Below are 17,900 nucleotides of genomic sequence, written 5' to 3'. Positions count from 1 at the left end.
TCGAAGAAAAGTTATGACCAACCTAGACAGTATATAAAAAGCAGAGACATTGCCAACAAAGGTCTGTCTAGTTAAAGCTACAGTTTTTCCAGTAGTCATGTATACTATAGTCATGTAGAAGTCGACCTGAGAATTGGACTATAAAGAAAGCTAAGTGCTAAAGAATTGATGCTTTTGAACTCTGGTGTTGGAGAAGACTCTTGAGAGTCCCTTGGACAGCAAGGAGATCTAGCCAGTCAATCCTAAAGGAAATCAGTCCTGAATATACATTGGAAGGACTGATGTTAAAGCTGAAACTCCAATACTTTGACCACCTGATGCAAAGACCTGACTCATTTGAAAAGACCCTGATGCTGGGAAAGACTGAAGGTGGGAGAAGGGAACACAGAGGATGAGATGGCATCACCAACTCAATGGACATGAGTTTGAGTAAACTCCAGGAGTTGATGATGGACAGGGAGGCCTGGCGTACTGCAGTCCATGGGGTCACAAGGATTCAAACATGTCTGAGCAAGTGAACTGAACTACAGAGATAATGAATAAGAGATTAGGAGTAAGGAGGGAAGAACAGATAAAAAAGAATAGAAGAAAAAAGATGGATAAATTTCTGCTTAATTTTTGAAACAATTTTCCAACAACTGGCTTTTGCCAAGACAGAATTGGTGGCTCAAGACTGGAACAAAGAGGCAAACGCAGATGACTCCCCCACAAGGTGTTGCTATTGTGGTGTTTTTCTTCCAAGTGTGTCAAATAAATGCTTAACAATGAATCTGCAGCTGTACCCACAACCTAGATATGTGAGGGGCAATTTTCTGTAGATAATGACGCATACAAGATGACACTCAGAGTGAAAAAGTCAAATACTATTTTACAGAATTAAGTTATGAATCTTCAAGATCCCAAGCAAAACTTTCCCAAAGTGTTATATTCTTAATGTGTTAAACATAAAGGAGACTTCCCAGCCCTACTCATTAATCATTAAGAATCTGCTTGCACAACGTTCAACTGAAAAGCTACATTCACAGATCAGAAGCCTTTACTATTTTTGACTGAAATAAATACACTTATTTTAAAAGTACTTAAGCGTAGTTTCAGTAGTGGACAACTCTTTCACTTTTCAACAGAAAAATCTGTTTCAAATACATCAGTAACAAGATCTTAAAAGTCTCAATATTAAAATAAAGAGTGGGGAAAGGATATCCCAGTTCAAGGTACATTCCACTTTTACATGGCCTCAGGTACATATTAAAATACTTCCAATATTGCACTCTACCATCGACTTTTTATGCCTCTTGCTGTAAAAATATTACCCATTGCTTTCAAAGGTCTTATGAATTAAATCCTACAATTTATTCTTATTTGACTGAAGGAAAAACAATTAACCCAAATTTCAGCAGAGAAGAACTATTAAACACAACCAGGATGTGATGTATAAAAGGTTAAAAATTCAACTTTTGAGTCACATCCCATGTGTCTGGTCCCAAAGATGGTATCTGTTAAGAGTGTATCTGAAAGCCATCAAGTCTGACAAGACTGGGAACAAAGACAGAGCTCACGATGAGCTGAGGAGGAAACCAAGAATCAGGAGACTTACAGGGTACCTGATGTCAACCATGGGTCTCCAAAAAACTCAGCTGGAAAACCACTCGACTAGTTTACTATTTGCAAGTTCCTTCCAACTTCAACATTTTTAAATTCTATTTTCTATCTTAATACATTCGATTATTCTGTTAATCAACCTTCTGAAGCCACTCATTTTTTTTCTACCAGCATAAAAATAACGACTTGCTATATGATGAATGGTTTTTCACTCTACTATTGCTTTGGTTCACCCAAAATGATTCACTATGTGCCACGAATTTATAGAGGAGACAGACACACTTACAATGAAGGGTAGGAAGAAAGGAAAGACAGAGGACTGTCACATTCTAGCTTCTAGGAGGGACTCAGGCTACACTCCTTACCCTGTCCACCCCAGCCCAACAGAGCAGAAACAATGGCACGGAGCCACAGTCCTGGGGAGTAGGGTTTTTGTTGCAAAGATGTTAAGGAATTTTCTCCAAGTGTGATGTTTCCTTACTGGATCTTTCTTCCTAGGAACCTCTCATTTTCCACTCACTCTGGCCTCTCTCTCACACAGAACAGGATCCTGAACCCAGAAAGGTCAAGAAGGAATCATAGTAGGGTTTAGAGGAAATGAGCCAGGGGTAGCTCTTTAGGCAAGATGGTCTAAACTTGAAGGGGAAAGAACTGGTCCATTGTTTTGTTTTTCCTTTAGTTGAATTTTCTGTGCACTGCTCTCACTTTGGAGGTTCATGTATCAGTAGCCGAAATTTGAACACAGAAAAAGCAGAGGTAGCCACAAACACTACTTTTGGTCTATTTCTACCTCTTTTATGCAAACGAATCTCCTCACAATTCCACATGCCTCACTCACTCACATGAAGTACATCTGCCTGGGCTCCTCTAGTCACATCTCTCTACCATGAGCTGTTTAACTTTCTATGGCCCTGGTTAGTAGCTAGTTGATGATTCAGGTCTCAGTCATCATCTTGTTATCACTTTCTACACTGAAGACATGGCAAACAGCACAATATATGGTAAGAACGGTAAGAATATGTGTGTGTGTGTGTGTGTGTGTGTGTGTGAGAGAGAAAAGGAATCATAGAATTCAGCTAAGAAAAAAGTTAAAAAAAGGAAATGCACTTTCAGTTTGGTGACAATAATTTTAGTATCACTCTATCTGACAGGCCCCTTGTTTACTCTTGAACGTCTTTTCTCAGTTTTCCTTCCAATGTTACTGAAACAAGTTAAAAAAGGCGATTATCTCTAGTTCTTAACTTGTATTTTGTTAAACACTATCATGAGCTTTTGATGTTTTACATATAATACTACTCAGCTTGAAACCTCTTAAAGTGGGTTATACTGAAATACATAATTTATAAGCAATTTGAATAAAAATGCTAATTTTTTGCAAAATATATGATACTGCAACTTAAAAAACACCCATAACACTGAATATTTTCCAATTTTCAATTTTTTTTACAGTGATTGAGTCAAGAGATAATGACATAGTGGCCATAAGGTGTATGATCAAGCACACCATTTATAGAATAAAAAGGTATTACACAGGGGGAGGGTTAAACAAAGCACATTAGCAGCCCTCCAATCCATAACAAAATGTCTCCATTTACAAAAATCCAGCTAATTTTATTTCATAATGACATTTTATGATAGGGTAACTTACATTTCCATTTCATAAAATATATTAACATTGCAAAATAATCACTTATTCAACAAATATTTACTAAGTGTCTAATGTGTGTCAGGCACTATCCTAGGCACATGGGATCGGGCAATGAACAAAACAGTCAAAAATATTTGCCCTCATGGAACATAAAGACACACAAAGTTGCATGACAAAAATAAAATAAGAAAAAGGAATTATTTCTTGGTTTTAAAAGGCCAAGTGCCAAGTATCTCTTCACTCCCCATATGTAATAGTCTATATAAGAACAAAGAATGGAAATCCAGCCCTGGAATCTCTTACCTTAAATCTAAGCAACCACTTAATGCATAAATGGAGCAAATAAAAGAGGTAAGGGGAAAAAAGCATTGAAAGGTTAGTTGGAACTTCAGGATGTGAAGAGAAAGGAAAAAACAAAGAAAAAACAAGTTAAGCATTCAGCATTAAAAAATAATGTTTCAGTAGATCATAGAAAGAGTGGTTAAAGCAGAATGTGTCATGAACGGGAGTTTTTGGATGAAATTATATACGACACCTTTATTTAAAAACAACTTTATTCCTGATTTCTTCAAATTAGTGACCCCTAAACATTAAAAGTCCAGAAAAATCAAAGTGATTACAGAGTTCCTAAAGAACAATTATTGGAGAATTAAGTAAGAGTTAGGGGGATAACCTTTTTATTATTACATAAGTGGGCAAGTACAAATACGATGTTTTATATTTTAAGTGTCTTTTTGCCATTAGATTCTGAAAGGATCCTAAAATTTTCTATTAGCAGTTGTTAGCCTCAAATAAATCTCAAAAAATTTTCCCAAGTTAGAATAAATTTCAGTTATCCATCCAATTATACATCCTATTTTAAAATGCTCTAATTTGTACTGCAATCTAAATGTATTAGGTGTTCATTATAAAATTAAATATTAAATTTCAGATGATAGTGCTTGATTTAAAACTTTGAGAAAAATATTTTTGTTTTACATTTACATTGTACATATTCTCTTACCTAGATCTACATTCAATTTAGATTTAAATGATTTCTAGCCATCCTTGTGTGGGATATATTTTCTAAATTTGCATATATAAATCAACTGCATGAACTATATGGTTTCACTTACAGGCATATACACAGTTGCTCAGCATCACATTTGAAAAGTTATTGTCTTTCAAATCACTGAGGAGACGCAAACTTTAAATAAACGAATACTTAGCTGAAGCTCTGAACAGTTTCTTAAGTACAAGTATCAATTTAAGTGAAAGTTGTAAGTTCATCAGTTGTGATTACTGTACCTTATGTATATAGCAGGCACTTAAATACATTTTAAAAGCCAAAATATATAATGGCTATATAATGAAAAGCAGTGGAAATACTAAATTAACTTACTACTTTTATCTACATTATCCTCACCCAAAATGTTGAAATAAATTTGTTCTAGAAAAATTCGAAGTCCGTGTTTATATATATTCTTTCTGAAAACTAATGCCAGAAATTTGCTGATATTTTTGAGATAAAGCAAATACTTTAATAACATACTGAATAATATTTAATTAGTCATATTAAATCATTAAAGGATTTAAAATATAATACTACGTTTATTTCCAGATGTACATGAGGTATTTTCATAACTGATTAAGCAAATGCAATTCACTCAGAGATGACTGTTTAAAACTTGAGAACCCAGCACTAAAAAGAAAGATAACACAGTTATTAGTGGTAAGAAATCTTCAGAACTATAACTAGGCCAAGAATGATCCTCTGGAAAGAAAAGATAAGCATTTAATTTTCTAAAGAGTTAGTTCCATCATGGGCTATTTTTTTTTAAAGTTTGACAAAACTTATGCTTACCTTTACTCCATGTCCAATATCATCTAGAATTGTATAGTCAATAGGTTTTCTAATATATCGAACTGGTCGTTCAAGGTTGGCTGGAGCAATAATCTTATGTGTCCTTGAAGTGTTTTTATTGGTAGTCAAAATACCAATTTCTCTTCTTGCAACTTTCTCTTTATGAATATCAACGGTCTACAAAACATAAACACAAAAATGTATACCCCTAATAGGCAGAAAAATAAAAACATAAATACTTAGAGATTTAACATCATTATTCATATTCTTAACTGCAATTGCAAATTTCTCCTTTTGGTACCAAAACTGACTTTCTTTTTTTTTTCTTCTTTTTTTTTTTCTTTTCTTTTAATAATTTTTTACACCACAGGTATACATGTGTTCCCCATCCTGAACCCTCCTCCCTCCTCCCTCCCCATACCATCCCTCTGGGTCTTCCCAGTGCACCAGCCCCAAGCATCCAGCATAGTGCATTGAACCTGGACTGGCAAACTGACTTTCTCCATTTTCAGGCTAAAAGAAGGGTTGAGAAATCCTGGCTGGAAAAACCGATCTGGCCCATCACCCATCTTTTTATAGCTGAAAAACCAAGAGTGGTGTTTACATTTTTTAACGGTTAAAAGAAGTCGAAAGAAAAATTAGATCTTGACATGTAATTATATGGAATTCAAATATCAGTTTCCATAAACAATTTTACTGCAACACCAGTCATTCTACCTGCTTAAATATTTTCACAATACAATGGCAGAGGTGAACAGCTGCAACAGAGACCTTATGACCTGCAAAGCATAAAATATTCATTAGCTGACCCTTTACAGGAAAAGCTTACCAACCTCTGGGTTAAAGCATGCTAATTTTTTCCTTCTCTATTAAGATTTAGCCTAATTAAGAAAGTACCAGCAATTAATCTGGTAACATTTAAAGATAATCTATTAGTGTAATTTCTTTTAGTGTTTAAATAGCTTTTTATTTAAAAAGGCCTAAAATATAAACACAATGTTAAAAATAAGTCATCTTTTATACAGAAAAATGCTTATGTTTTATCATGATAAAATGCTAGTAAAATATTTTCATTATTTTATTAAATGCTCAAAACAGGATATAATTTAGTACGTAACAACAATGTGTTTTTACTCAATTTTCCATTTGCTAATAGAGGGTGAATTTCTCCATAAGCACAGGTAATTAATACACTAAAACAGCATTTTTCAAATTGCAAGTTGCAATTTAGTGAGATAATGAGCAGCAATTATTTTAAATGAAAAAGGACAGAACTGTCAAACGACACACACGCTGTAAGGTACTTTCCTCTTAGAATATTTGTTATGTACATAAGTGCATACATTCAAGAGTGTTCAGATGGAATATAAGATATATTGTTAACTGTGGGTTTCAGTTTTAAAAGTTTCAAACATACTTCACTAAATTGTTCACATCTCTTGCCACCATTCATGGCTTAAGCAGGAATTATTGCCGATTCTTCCCCAAACCTACTTCAATTTACCCTTTCTTAAAGAACAGCCAGGTAGTAACACAGAAATGAAAATGAAAGACAATATTATGACATTATTATGTCATATTATGACATTATGACAATATTAAATACAACTTTAGGAAATCTGAACACTGATTACTTATCCTTCTAAACTACATAAAATCTGAAGGAAACCCGAAACAGACTTGAAGCCTCTTATTTCAACCAAGAGATTTTAAAGGCAACAGACTCTTCAAGGGCATAACTAATAAATACCTAAGTGAAGCATCAGATCAAATATTGGCGAAAGTAGGAGAGACCTTAGCATTATTAAGTATTTCATTTTAAGACCAAAATAGGCTTTGAACTTTTTCTGTGCACATTAGATAAGTTACAAAACCTGCTTTCCTTTTACATTGGTTGGGGGAGCTAAAATAGAAGAAAGAAGTTTGTGTATTAGTGACCATATTGGGATTTATTTATTTTTAAATTCAGAAAAAATATAAATTAACCACATTTACTTTGAATAATTTCTAAAGAGTCATTCTGAAATTATTAAAAATATAAGCTAGGAAAATTTTATATTTGTCAAGTATACTTTAAATTAAACTAAAAACACAAAATATAACCCTTATTTTTTATATATAACTGGTCTCTGTCATATCAATAAAGAAAATTTATTAGAGAATATAATCCTTTCAACATTGTTTTCATTCTGCTTAGTTTTTAAAAATATAATTATCTCATCCAGAAATGAAAATATAAGAATGTAAACCTAACCAACGATAACAGAATTCTAAGTTTGAGGCAAACTGGAACTTCAATTTCAAATTCTCCTGCTAGAAATATCAATATGTCTCTGGAGAATGAAGAGGGGGTAACATTTCACTTAGTATTTGCACTAATATATAGTTATATTTTATAACAAACACATATTTTAAATTCTTTGAAAAAACTGAGACTCTAAAAAGAATGAAAACAAAGAGATTATACCTAGGGACTGTAGGCACTTACATATTACTTATCTATTCTCTTTATGTACACATAAATACATAGCCCAAACCTGTATAAACCATTACAGGAAGCATAAAAGGAAAACCAATATGGCAAAAGAAATGATCAAAGAACTTTCATAAATAATCCTAAATAAGGGGCATAAAATTATAGCAGCTATATCTAAACTAAGAGTTTAGATTCTTAGTTTAGATTCCTAGAGAAGGCAAAATAGAAATGAGTTACAAGGAAATACATACCCCTTCATTAGGAAAGTGACCATTTGCCCAGCACTAAACGCTTAAAGGAACTAGTTGAAGGAAATGTGAGAAAAATGTTCTTTGTTGTTTCTTATATTCTCATTAAACTTGAAGGGATATTTTAAAACATAATTCTTAATAGTATATTTCTATATTTAGAAAGCCAAAACAGTTTGGTTATACATTCCTAGTTGTCTATTCTAAAAGACTGCCTACATCTTAGGAAACCAGAGCAGGGTTTAGAAAATACCTCAGATATCTAATATCTATTGGTCCTTAACCATTCTACCAGACAACCCTTAACAACCATTCCTATATACATGTCATCTCATCTCTGACCTGACTAAACTTCCATTTCTTTGCTTCTTCAATTCCTTCTTTTCTCTAAATTCCCCCAACATAGTATTTTTGACTCAAATGTGAAAAAAAATGTGACCTCAAAATATCTTAATACCTTTGACTTCCTCCATAAACAAAATAATGTTTTAATAAAGTATGATGATATAAAATTTAAAACCACACATTTGAAAAACATTATTTTGTACAGCAAGAACTTATAAACTAAATCCTACATCACAAGACTGGCCCACTGCCTGCTTCTACATGGTGCACAAGCTAAGGATGATTTTTACATTTTTAAACAGTTGCTTAAAAAATACAACACAAAAAATAATATGAGTCTGAAACCCTCTATGGCCCACAAAGTCAAAAATATTGACTATCTAGCTCTTTACAAAAAAGTTTGCCAATCCTTGTTTACACCATTTATTGAATATTTGTTTTAGAAAATATTTCCTCTTATACTATGGAATAATAGAAAAATGGAATAATATTCCAATCTAATGAGCATCAAATAGCTTTGACATTCAGTTGACTTTTAAAACAAACGACTCTACCCGTACATTAAATGTAACCGAAAAAAATTTTAATCCTTAAGGCAAATGCTTTTAAAATCTATGTAAATTTTAAAAATTTACTCATTTATTTGCTATAGCTTCCATCAGCCCATTTCTCCTACTCAACTCCTCATCCAACTACTTGAATATATTCTGTATAAACTTAACAGCCATCGCAGAGTTGCAGATGCTTTGCTTTTCCAAGCATTGCCCTCTATAGATACTAGACTCCAAATGAAAGTGGCACAACTTATTCTCGAGAGCTGTGACTCAAGCCCGTTATTTCTAGTCTACCAGTCTCCGTCCATTCATCTCTCCCATTTTTTATTTACTCCATTAGACTAGCTTTAAAAGATATTATTAATTAGACCCATTAATTAAATCATATAGATTTATGTGATACTCAAAATGAAAAAGTTCTTATAAGCTAAATACATATTCTTATAGTTTATTAATAACAATCACTTTCCTCCTTAAGGTTGCCACACTTTTCTACCAAAGAATTACAGAATTCCAATCAGAACATAGATAATTACTTTTGTTGTCATTTTCTTATCATCATTTATCCACACAATCTCGCCTATTTTCTCTTGCAAACTAATAAAAAGTTGTCCCTCCTTTTTAGGAACTCTAATATATTCATTTCTCTTTGGCATTTGCACTTTTCTTCTTAATTTCTTTTCTGGGTTCTATGCCCAAATTTCAAATATGCAGAAATGTTAAGAATCTGAAGTATAAATCCCAAAATTCTGTATTAGATTAGCAATTTGTCAACATCCCTTCTACAGGAAACCAAGTTCATATATTTCATCATTTAAAATGCCACTGACCATTTCCTCCAAGAGGTCCTTTCAGAATAAAAATTTACCTCTCACTCACTAAAACTAACCCATGTTTTTTTTTTTTTAAGTCTAAGTCACACAGCAATACAACAAGCAATGAATTATATGTTGTCTACTTGACTGTGTGGATCACAATAAACTGTGGAAAATTCTGAAAGAGATGGGAATACCAGACCACCTGACCTGCCTCTTGAGAAACCTATATGCAGGTCAGGACGCAACAGTTAGAACTGGACATGAACAACAGACTGGTTCCTAACAGGAAAAAGAGTACATCAAGGCTGTATATTGTCACCCTGCTTATTTAACTTCTATGCAGAGTACATCATGAGAAACGCTGGGCTGAAAGAAGCACAAGCTGGAATCAAGATTGCCAGGAGAAATATCAATAACCTCAGATATGCAGATGACACCACCCTTATGGCAGAAAGTGAAGAGGAACTAAAAAGCCTCTTGATGAAAGTGAAAGTGGAGAGTGAAAAAGTTGGCTTAAAGCTCAACATTCAGAAAACGAAGATCATGGCATTCGGTCCCATCACTTCATGGGAAATAGATGGGGAAACAGTGGAAACAGTGTCAGACTTTATTTTTCTGGGCTCCAAAATCACTGCAGATGGTGACTGCAGCCATGAAATTAAAAGACGCTTACTCCTTGGAAGGAAAGTTATGACCAACCCAGATAGCATATTCAAAAGCAGAGACATTACTTTGCCAACAAAGGTCCGTCTAGTCAAGGCTATGGTTTTTCCAGTGATCATGTATGGATGTGAGAGTTGGACTGTGAAGAAAGCTGAGCACCAAAGAATTAATGCTTTTGAACTGTGGTGTTGGCGAAGACTCTTGAGAGTCCCTTGGACTGCAAGGAGATCCAACCAGTCAATTCTGAAAGAGGTCAGCCCTGGGTGTTCTTTGGAAGGAATGACACTAAAGCTGAAACTCCAGTACTTTGGCAACCTCATGCAGAGTTGACTCACTGGAAAAGACTCTGATGCTAGGAGGGATTGGGGGCAGGAGGAGAAGGGGACGGCAGAGGATGAGATGGCTGCATGGCATCACTGACTCGATGGATGTGAGTCTGAGTAAACTCCAGTAGTTGGTGATGGACAGGGAGGCCTGGCATGCTGCGATTCATGGGGTTGCAAAGAGTCAGACACGACTGAGCGACTGAACTGAACTGAAGTTTTATGGAATGTGAAAAAACCCTTAGAATGGCAAATTCAGATTTAAGGTTACATACTATTAAATAACAAGAAAACCCTCCGAATGGTCTGATGAATTTAACAGAAAAATAAGGTAGACTTTACGTAAGTGATTTGATTAGGTGGAATACATTCAATTTAATTACATAAATTAAACATCAGACTTTGAAAAACTGATGGACTGGTCAATTTCAGAAGAGTTCTGAATTCTTTATATAAAAAAAGATAATATGCACATTTTAAAACTCTTTCTATTCCGGAAGAGTTCTAATCATTTAGTTCTAAAGAGTATTGAATACCACTAAGTTATGCAAATGACAAAGTGCTAAAATAGAAATGCTACAAAGATCTCAAAAAGAAGACCAAAATCTTTTGTTAGTATTTTGAAAAACGTATTTTGAAATTATAAATTGTTTTTCACCAGTAATATTTTAAATGGCCCCTAAATACAGGAATGGGTATGAAAACTATGATATAGATATAAAACATTATCGAGCCATTGAAAATGTTTATGAAGAGCTTATAACACCAAGGAAAGATGTTTGTTGTAATGGTAAGCTAAAACAGCAGAGTTCAAAATTCCATACATATGATAATTCCAGTTAAATGTTAAATAAAAATTATTTAGAAGAAAAAAAATTGGACAAAATATACCAAAATATTAACAGGAAGAGTTTGAGTAGTGGGGAAAGGGTTTGTTTTTCTACTTTTTCTTTTCTATATATTCATGACATTTATAATGGAAAAAGTATTATATTTATTTTTTCTAAGTTCCATATGAAGATAATTTTATAAGGTCACTTATATTAATCTTTACATTACTGAGGTAATAGAAAAAGCATTTAAAGAACTCATCAAGCTACCACATTTAAAGTGTAAAATTCAGTAAAAACTGGAAGAAACCGGGCAAAATTTCACACTCAAGTCTGATTTGATTATTTTAACTTGACAACTGAGTTTTAATGAAACCATTAAGGTTTTCTTCTCTATCAAAATCACAGAGAAGATAATCATGAGACAAAAAAGATGGAAACAAAACAACCTAATACTGAGTTTGTATCTTGCAAATCATACATGTGAGTAAACTCACACAATAAAGGCTGCCAGCACTACAGACTGCATGTGTGTACCATGTATTCCTCAGGACAAAATAGGAAAACAGTGTGGTCTCACTTGTGAAATGTGATTGATTGAAGACTCCATCCTTCGTAGTTGGGATGCCTGGATATCCAGCATCTGCAGGACATTGTTGGCCAAGGTATTGATCAGATAGGCAACACTTGCTAAGGACTGGGTGGTGTAGGCTTTGGTTTCTTCTAGGGCTCGCTGCTTATCCGCTGACTAGAAAAACAAACAAACAATCATTACTTCAAAGATAACCCATTCTATCAATCCAATCTTCAAAAATACTCACCCAAACCATTATGTGGCTGAATCTACATGCACTAATTTAAAATGCTTTGAAAACCAATTATCAGTATTCATGTAAACCCAACAACTAAATAATTGACTTGAGTTCACTCATGTTTTCATGTTGAATAGATGTAAATAAAATCCTGAAGCCATTGTTTACAAAATGAGGTCTGATGGATATTTTGAAAAATGGCAGCAAGCACACAGCCTCATGGTTGCTGCTTGGAAAGGCTGCACCGATTTGAATGCGTAAATTCCGGTGCACATTTTTCTACGCTCCTGAGTTCTTCCTTTCCTTTCACTCTAACATATACAATGTGACTATAAAGCAATGGTCTGATTAAAGTAATAATAACAAAAAAATAAGAATGATAATGATAAAGTATATAAAATAGTAATAATTGTGATCATGATAAAATAGAAATAGTAATAGGATCCTTTCTTCCCAAGCATCTTAAGTGTTATAACCCTATGGAAGACAAATAGCGACTTATAAATCTTACTTGATAAACAGAAACTACACAGTAAAAAAGTGGTGAACCGATTATTTCCAAGAACACAAAGCAAAGCAACAGTAAGGTTACATATTCTATGCTGCAACTGCCAAATAGCATTTTCCTGCCCTAATTCTACACAAAGACTCTATGGTTCAGTAGAAAGGACATAGCCTCTGAATCAAAATCCTTTACCTTCATTTCAGTTCTAATACTATAGTATGTCATATTCTAAGTAGTTGTGAATATCAATTAAGATAATGACTATAAAACCACTTTCCAAAACTCTACATCACTTTATCTAACAACTGTCATTCCATCTTTGAGTAGTCATCAACTGTTCAAAATCCACTACATTCCACTCTGCCTTCTGCCACAGTACAGGACTCAGAATCAGTAAACCAGACACAATTTCTCCCAGAGGGAGCAAAATTCTTCTGAAGAAGCAGTAGTTAAAATAAATCAAAAAATAATGCTTTAACTTGAAAGGAGTTAAGAATCACTGTATTGATTTTTTTCCTAATCTTTAGTAATCTCTGTTTTATTAACACTTAAATTAACGAGAGTTGAAACCAAATCTGGTTAAAGATAAATACTTGTTTAAAAACATCATATAGATTTCCAGATTGTTGTTGATGTTCAGTCACTAAGTTGTGTCTGACTCTTGGTGATCTCAGGGACTGCAGCCTGCCAGCCTTCCCTCCCTTTCACTATCTTCTGTAGTTTGCTCAAATTCTTGTCCATTGAGTCAGTGATGCTATCCTAAATATCGCATCCTCTGTTGTCCCCTTCTTTTGCCTTCAATCTTTCCCAGGGTCTTTTCCAATGAGTCAGCTCTTCACATCAGGTGGCCAAAGTATTGGAACTTTAGCACTAGTCCTTCCAATGAATATTCAGGGTTGATTTCCTTTAGGATTGATGGGTTTGATCTCCTTGTAGTCCGAGGAACTCTCAAAAGTCTTCTCCAGCACCACAACTCAAAAGCATCAAAAAATGTCTAGATTATGGTTGCGTATATAAGGAGTTTGTAAGTCACTGGTCCATCCTAACAAGTAAAAATCTGAACAGAATTAAAAATCAACAACCTTTGACTTCAAAGTAGAAAATAGCTAAGCCAGTAACACTTTTCAAATATTACTCTAAATTAGAGTATATATTACAGAGAATAACCAGAAATTTTGAATTTTTTAAAATTTATTTGTTAGTAGACTCAAATTTTCCACAGTTTATTGTGATCCACACAGTCAAAGGCTTTGGCATAGTCAATAAAGCAGAAATAGATGTTTTTCTGGAATTCTCTTGCTTTTTCCATGATCCAGCGGATGTTGGCAATTTGATCTCTGGTTCCTCTGCCTTTTCTAAAACCAGCTTGAACATCAGGAAGTTCATGGTCTGCATATTGCTGGAGCCTGGCTTGGAGAATTTTGAACATTACTTAACTAACGTGTGAGATGAGTGGAACTGGGTGGTAGTTTGAGCATTCTTTGGCATTGCCTTTCTTTGGGATTGGAATGAAAACTGACCTTTTCCAGTCCTGTGGCCACTGCTGAGTTTTCCAGATTTGCTGGCATATTGAGTGCAGCATTTGGACAGCATCATCTTTCAGTATTTGGAATAGCTCAACTGGAATTCTATCACCTCCACTAGCTTTGTTTGTAGTGATGCTTTCTAAGGCCCACCTGACTTCACATTCCAGGATGTCTGGCTCTAGGTCAGTGATCACACCATCGTGATTATCTGGGTCTTTTTCTTTTTTGTACAGTTCTTCTGTGTATTCTTGCCATCTCTTCTTAATATCTTCTGCTTCTGTTAGGTCCATACCATTTCTATCCTTTATCGAGCCCATCTTTGCATGAAATGTTCCTTTGGTATCTCTGATTTTCTTGAAGAGATCTCTAGTCCTTCCCATTCTGTTGTTTTCCTCTATTTCTTTGCATTGATCGCTGAAGAAGGCTTTCTTATCTCTTCTTGCTATTCTTTGGAACTCTGCATTCAGATGTTTATATCTTTCCTTTTCTCCATTGCTTTTCGCTTCTCTTCTTTTCACAGCTATTTGTAAGGCCTCCCCAGACAGCCATTTTGCTTTTTTGCATTTCTTTTCCATGGGGATGGTCTTGATCCCTGTCTCCCGTACAATGTCACGAACCTCATTCCATAGCTCATCAGGCACTCTATCAGATCTAGTCCCAAAAATCTATTTCTCACTTTCACTGTATAATCATAAGGGATTTGATTTAGGTCATACCTGAATGGTCTAGTGGTTTTCCCTACTTTCTTCAATTTAAGTCTGTGGAAAATTCTGAAAGAGATGGGAATACCAGACCACCTGATCTGCCTCTTGAGAAATTTGTATGCAGGTTAGGAAGCAACAGTTAGAACTCGACATGGAACAACAGACTGGTTCCAAATAGGAAAAGGAGTACATCAAGGCTGTATATTGTCACCCTGCTTATTTAACTTATATGCAGAGTACATCATGAGAAACGCTGGACTGGAAGAAACACAAGCTGGAATCAAGACTGCCGGGAGAAATATCAATAACCTCAGATATGCAGATGACACCACCCTTATGGCAGAAAGTGAAGAGGAACTAAAAAGCCTCTTGATGAAGGTGAAAGTGGAGAGTGAAAAAGTTGGCTTAAAGCTCAACATTCAGAAAACAAAGATCGTGGCATCTGGTCCCATCACTTCATGGGAAATAGATGGGGAAACAGTGGAAACAGTGTCAGACTTTATTTTTCTGGGCTCCAAAATCACTGCAGATGGTGACTGTGCAGCCATGAAATTAAAAGACGCTTACTCCTTGGAAGGAAAGTTATGACCAACCCAGATAGCATATTCAAAAACAGAGACATTACTTTGCCAACAAAGGTCCGTCTAGTCAAGGCTATGGTTTTTCCTGTGGTCATGTATGGATGTGAGTGTTGGACTGTGAAGAAGGCTGAGCACCGAAGAATTGATGGTTTTGAACTGTGGTGTTGGAGAAGACTCTTGCGAGTCCCTTGGACTGCAAGGAGATCCAACCAGTCTATTCTGAAGGAGATCAGCCCTGGGATTTCTTTGGAAGGAATGATGCTAAAGCTGAAACTCCAGTACTTTGGCCACCTCATGCGAAGAGCTGACTCATTGGAAAAGACTCTGATGCTGGTGAAGGACTGGGGGCAAGAGAAGAAGGGGACGAGAGAGGATGAGATGGCTGCATGGCATCACTGACTCGATGGACATGAGTTTGAGTGAACTCCGGGAGTTGGTGACGGACAGGGAGGCCTGGTGTGCTGCGATTCATGGGGTCGCTAAGAGTCGGACATGACTGAGCAACTGATCTGATCTGATCTGAGACTTCAAATAATCGAGGGGAGGGATGGATATTTGGACAGATACTTTCCAGGCAACCATTTTTATATAGATAGCTTTTGAGATTCTTTTGAAAGCAAATAGTATTAACGTAATTCAACCCTCAAATCACTTCATGCTATGCCTTTATTCCTAGTATGTATGCAAAAAAATTTGTGGCTAACTGTTGAATCAAAGATATGAGAGGCCTTTCCATATTAGATGGGTTTCACGTATGTCTACTTTTCTATGGAAGATTTCTTTTCCATGGAAGACTCCTTGTTGCTTTTAATATTTTTTTCTTCATCTTTAATTTTTGTCACGTTGATTAATGTGTGTCTCAGCACGTTCCTCCTTGAGTTTATCCTATTTGGGATTCTCTGGGCTTCCTGGACTTGAGTGCTTTCTTTCTCATGTTAGGGAAGTTTTCAGCTATAATATCTTCAAATATTTTCTCAGAATCTTTTTCTTCTCCTTCTGGAACCCCTATAATGCAGATGTTGTTGCATTATAACATATATAAATCCCAAAGGTCTCTGAGATTGTCCTCATTTAATTCCTTTTTCTTTATTCTGTTCTGTGGCAGTGATTTCCATCACTTTTGTCTTCCAGCTCACTTATTCAATTATTCTGCCTCAGTTATTCTGCTACTGATTCCTTCTAATGTATTTTTCCCACTTCCCCAGTATCTCAGTGGTAAAGAATTTTCCTGCAATCCAGGAGACGCGGGTTCAATCCCTCGGTAAAGAAGATCCCCTGGAGAAGGATATGGTAACCCGCTCCAGTATTCTTGCCTGGGAAATTCCATAGAAGAGGAGCCTGGCAGGCTACATACAGTCTATGGAGGGGGAGGGGTCGCAAAGAGTTGGACATGACCTAGGAAGTAAACAACAACAAATTTTATAAGAGGTGATATTCTAAGTTTAAGAATTTTGTGCTTGCTTCAGCAGCACATATATTGAGATTTTTTTCCTATAAAGTGTTCAGTAAAAACTGGAATAAATTCAAATACATCTATTTCAATAAAAGTGATATAAAAGTTGCTACTTTAACCTAGAAGCCCTATAAATGACATCTTATTTTACATAAAAGCATTATAACCGAGGTTATTTTGTAATTATTAAAAAAACAATTTCTCAAAAGTAAACATCTGGGACAGTATTCTTATCTTTTGCTACAAGCAAATTTAATTTTCAGAGTTATAGTTTGTGCATTAAAGGCACTATGTAGCACCTCAACCCATTTATCTGATATTCCTACTTAGATGGGATTTAGTTCCCGAAAAAAAGAAGAAATTTAGATAAAGGAAAAAAAACCATAGGTTTATAGAGGAATATTATAATGTATGCTATGTTTAGTATAAATAGTGCTATGAGAAAAGATTCTTACATAGAATAAAGTGACCTATTGCCAAGATCCAATCTAGGCAATGCTTAATCCTTCCTACTGGGTTATTTTTTCTCTTTGCCTCATGATGCTGATTTCTTATCTCTGGAAAAAGCAAGAGAGTTCCAGAAAAACATCTATTTCTGCTTTATTGACTATGCCAAAGCTTTTGACTATGTGGATCACAATAAACTGTGGAAAATTCTGAAAGAGATGGGAATACCAGACCACCTGACCTGCCTCTTGAGAAATCTGTATGCAGGTCAGGAAACCACAGTTAGAACTGGACATGGAACAACAGACTGGTTCCAAATAGGAAAAGGAGTACGTCAAGGCTGTATATTGTCACTATGCTTATTTAACTTATATGCAGAGTACATCATGAGAAAAGCTGGACTGGAAAAAACACAAGCTGGAATCAAGATTGCTGGGAGAAATATCAATATCCTCAGATATGCAGATGACACCACCCTTATGGCAGAAAGTGAAGAGAACTCAAAAGCTTCTTGATGAAAGTGAA

At 35.1% G+C, this 17,900-nt stretch overlaps 1 protein-coding gene across 10 annotated transcripts in view; it reads right to left on the bottom strand.

Annotated features, from left to right (window-relative positions):
* The window catches only part of ABI2 (abl interactor 2), a 104,365-nt gene that overhangs the window by 42,954 nt on the left and 43,511 nt on the right, over positions 1–17,900 (bottom strand). For 5 of the 10 annotated variants that reach the window (XM_027564983.1, XM_027564946.1, XM_027565005.1 and 2 more), the window contains exons 2-4: positions 11,928–12,095; positions 5,091–5,267; positions 3,551–3,568 (exon numbers count right to left, since the gene is read on the bottom strand). In XM_027564983.1, the coding sequence (XP_027420784.1) occupies positions 3,551–3,568; positions 5,091–5,267; positions 11,928–12,095 (363 nt within the window). The remainder of the gene's footprint in view (positions 1–3,550; positions 3,569–5,090; positions 5,268–11,927; positions 12,096–17,900) is intronic. The other 5 variants (XM_027564999.1, XM_027565013.1, XM_027564954.1 and 2 more) reach the window with 1 other exon arrangement.

This window comes from Bos indicus x Bos taurus, chromosome 2 (genome assembly GCF_003369695.1).
Source record: "Bos indicus x Bos taurus breed Angus x Brahman F1 hybrid chromosome 2, Bos_hybrid_MaternalHap_v2.0, whole genome shotgun sequence".
NCBI lineage: Eukaryota > Metazoa > Chordata > Mammalia > Artiodactyla > Bovidae > Bos > Bos indicus x Bos taurus.
The sequence above is the reverse complement of the archived record's forward strand: the minus strand, read 5'-3'. Positions and strand labels throughout refer to the sequence as shown.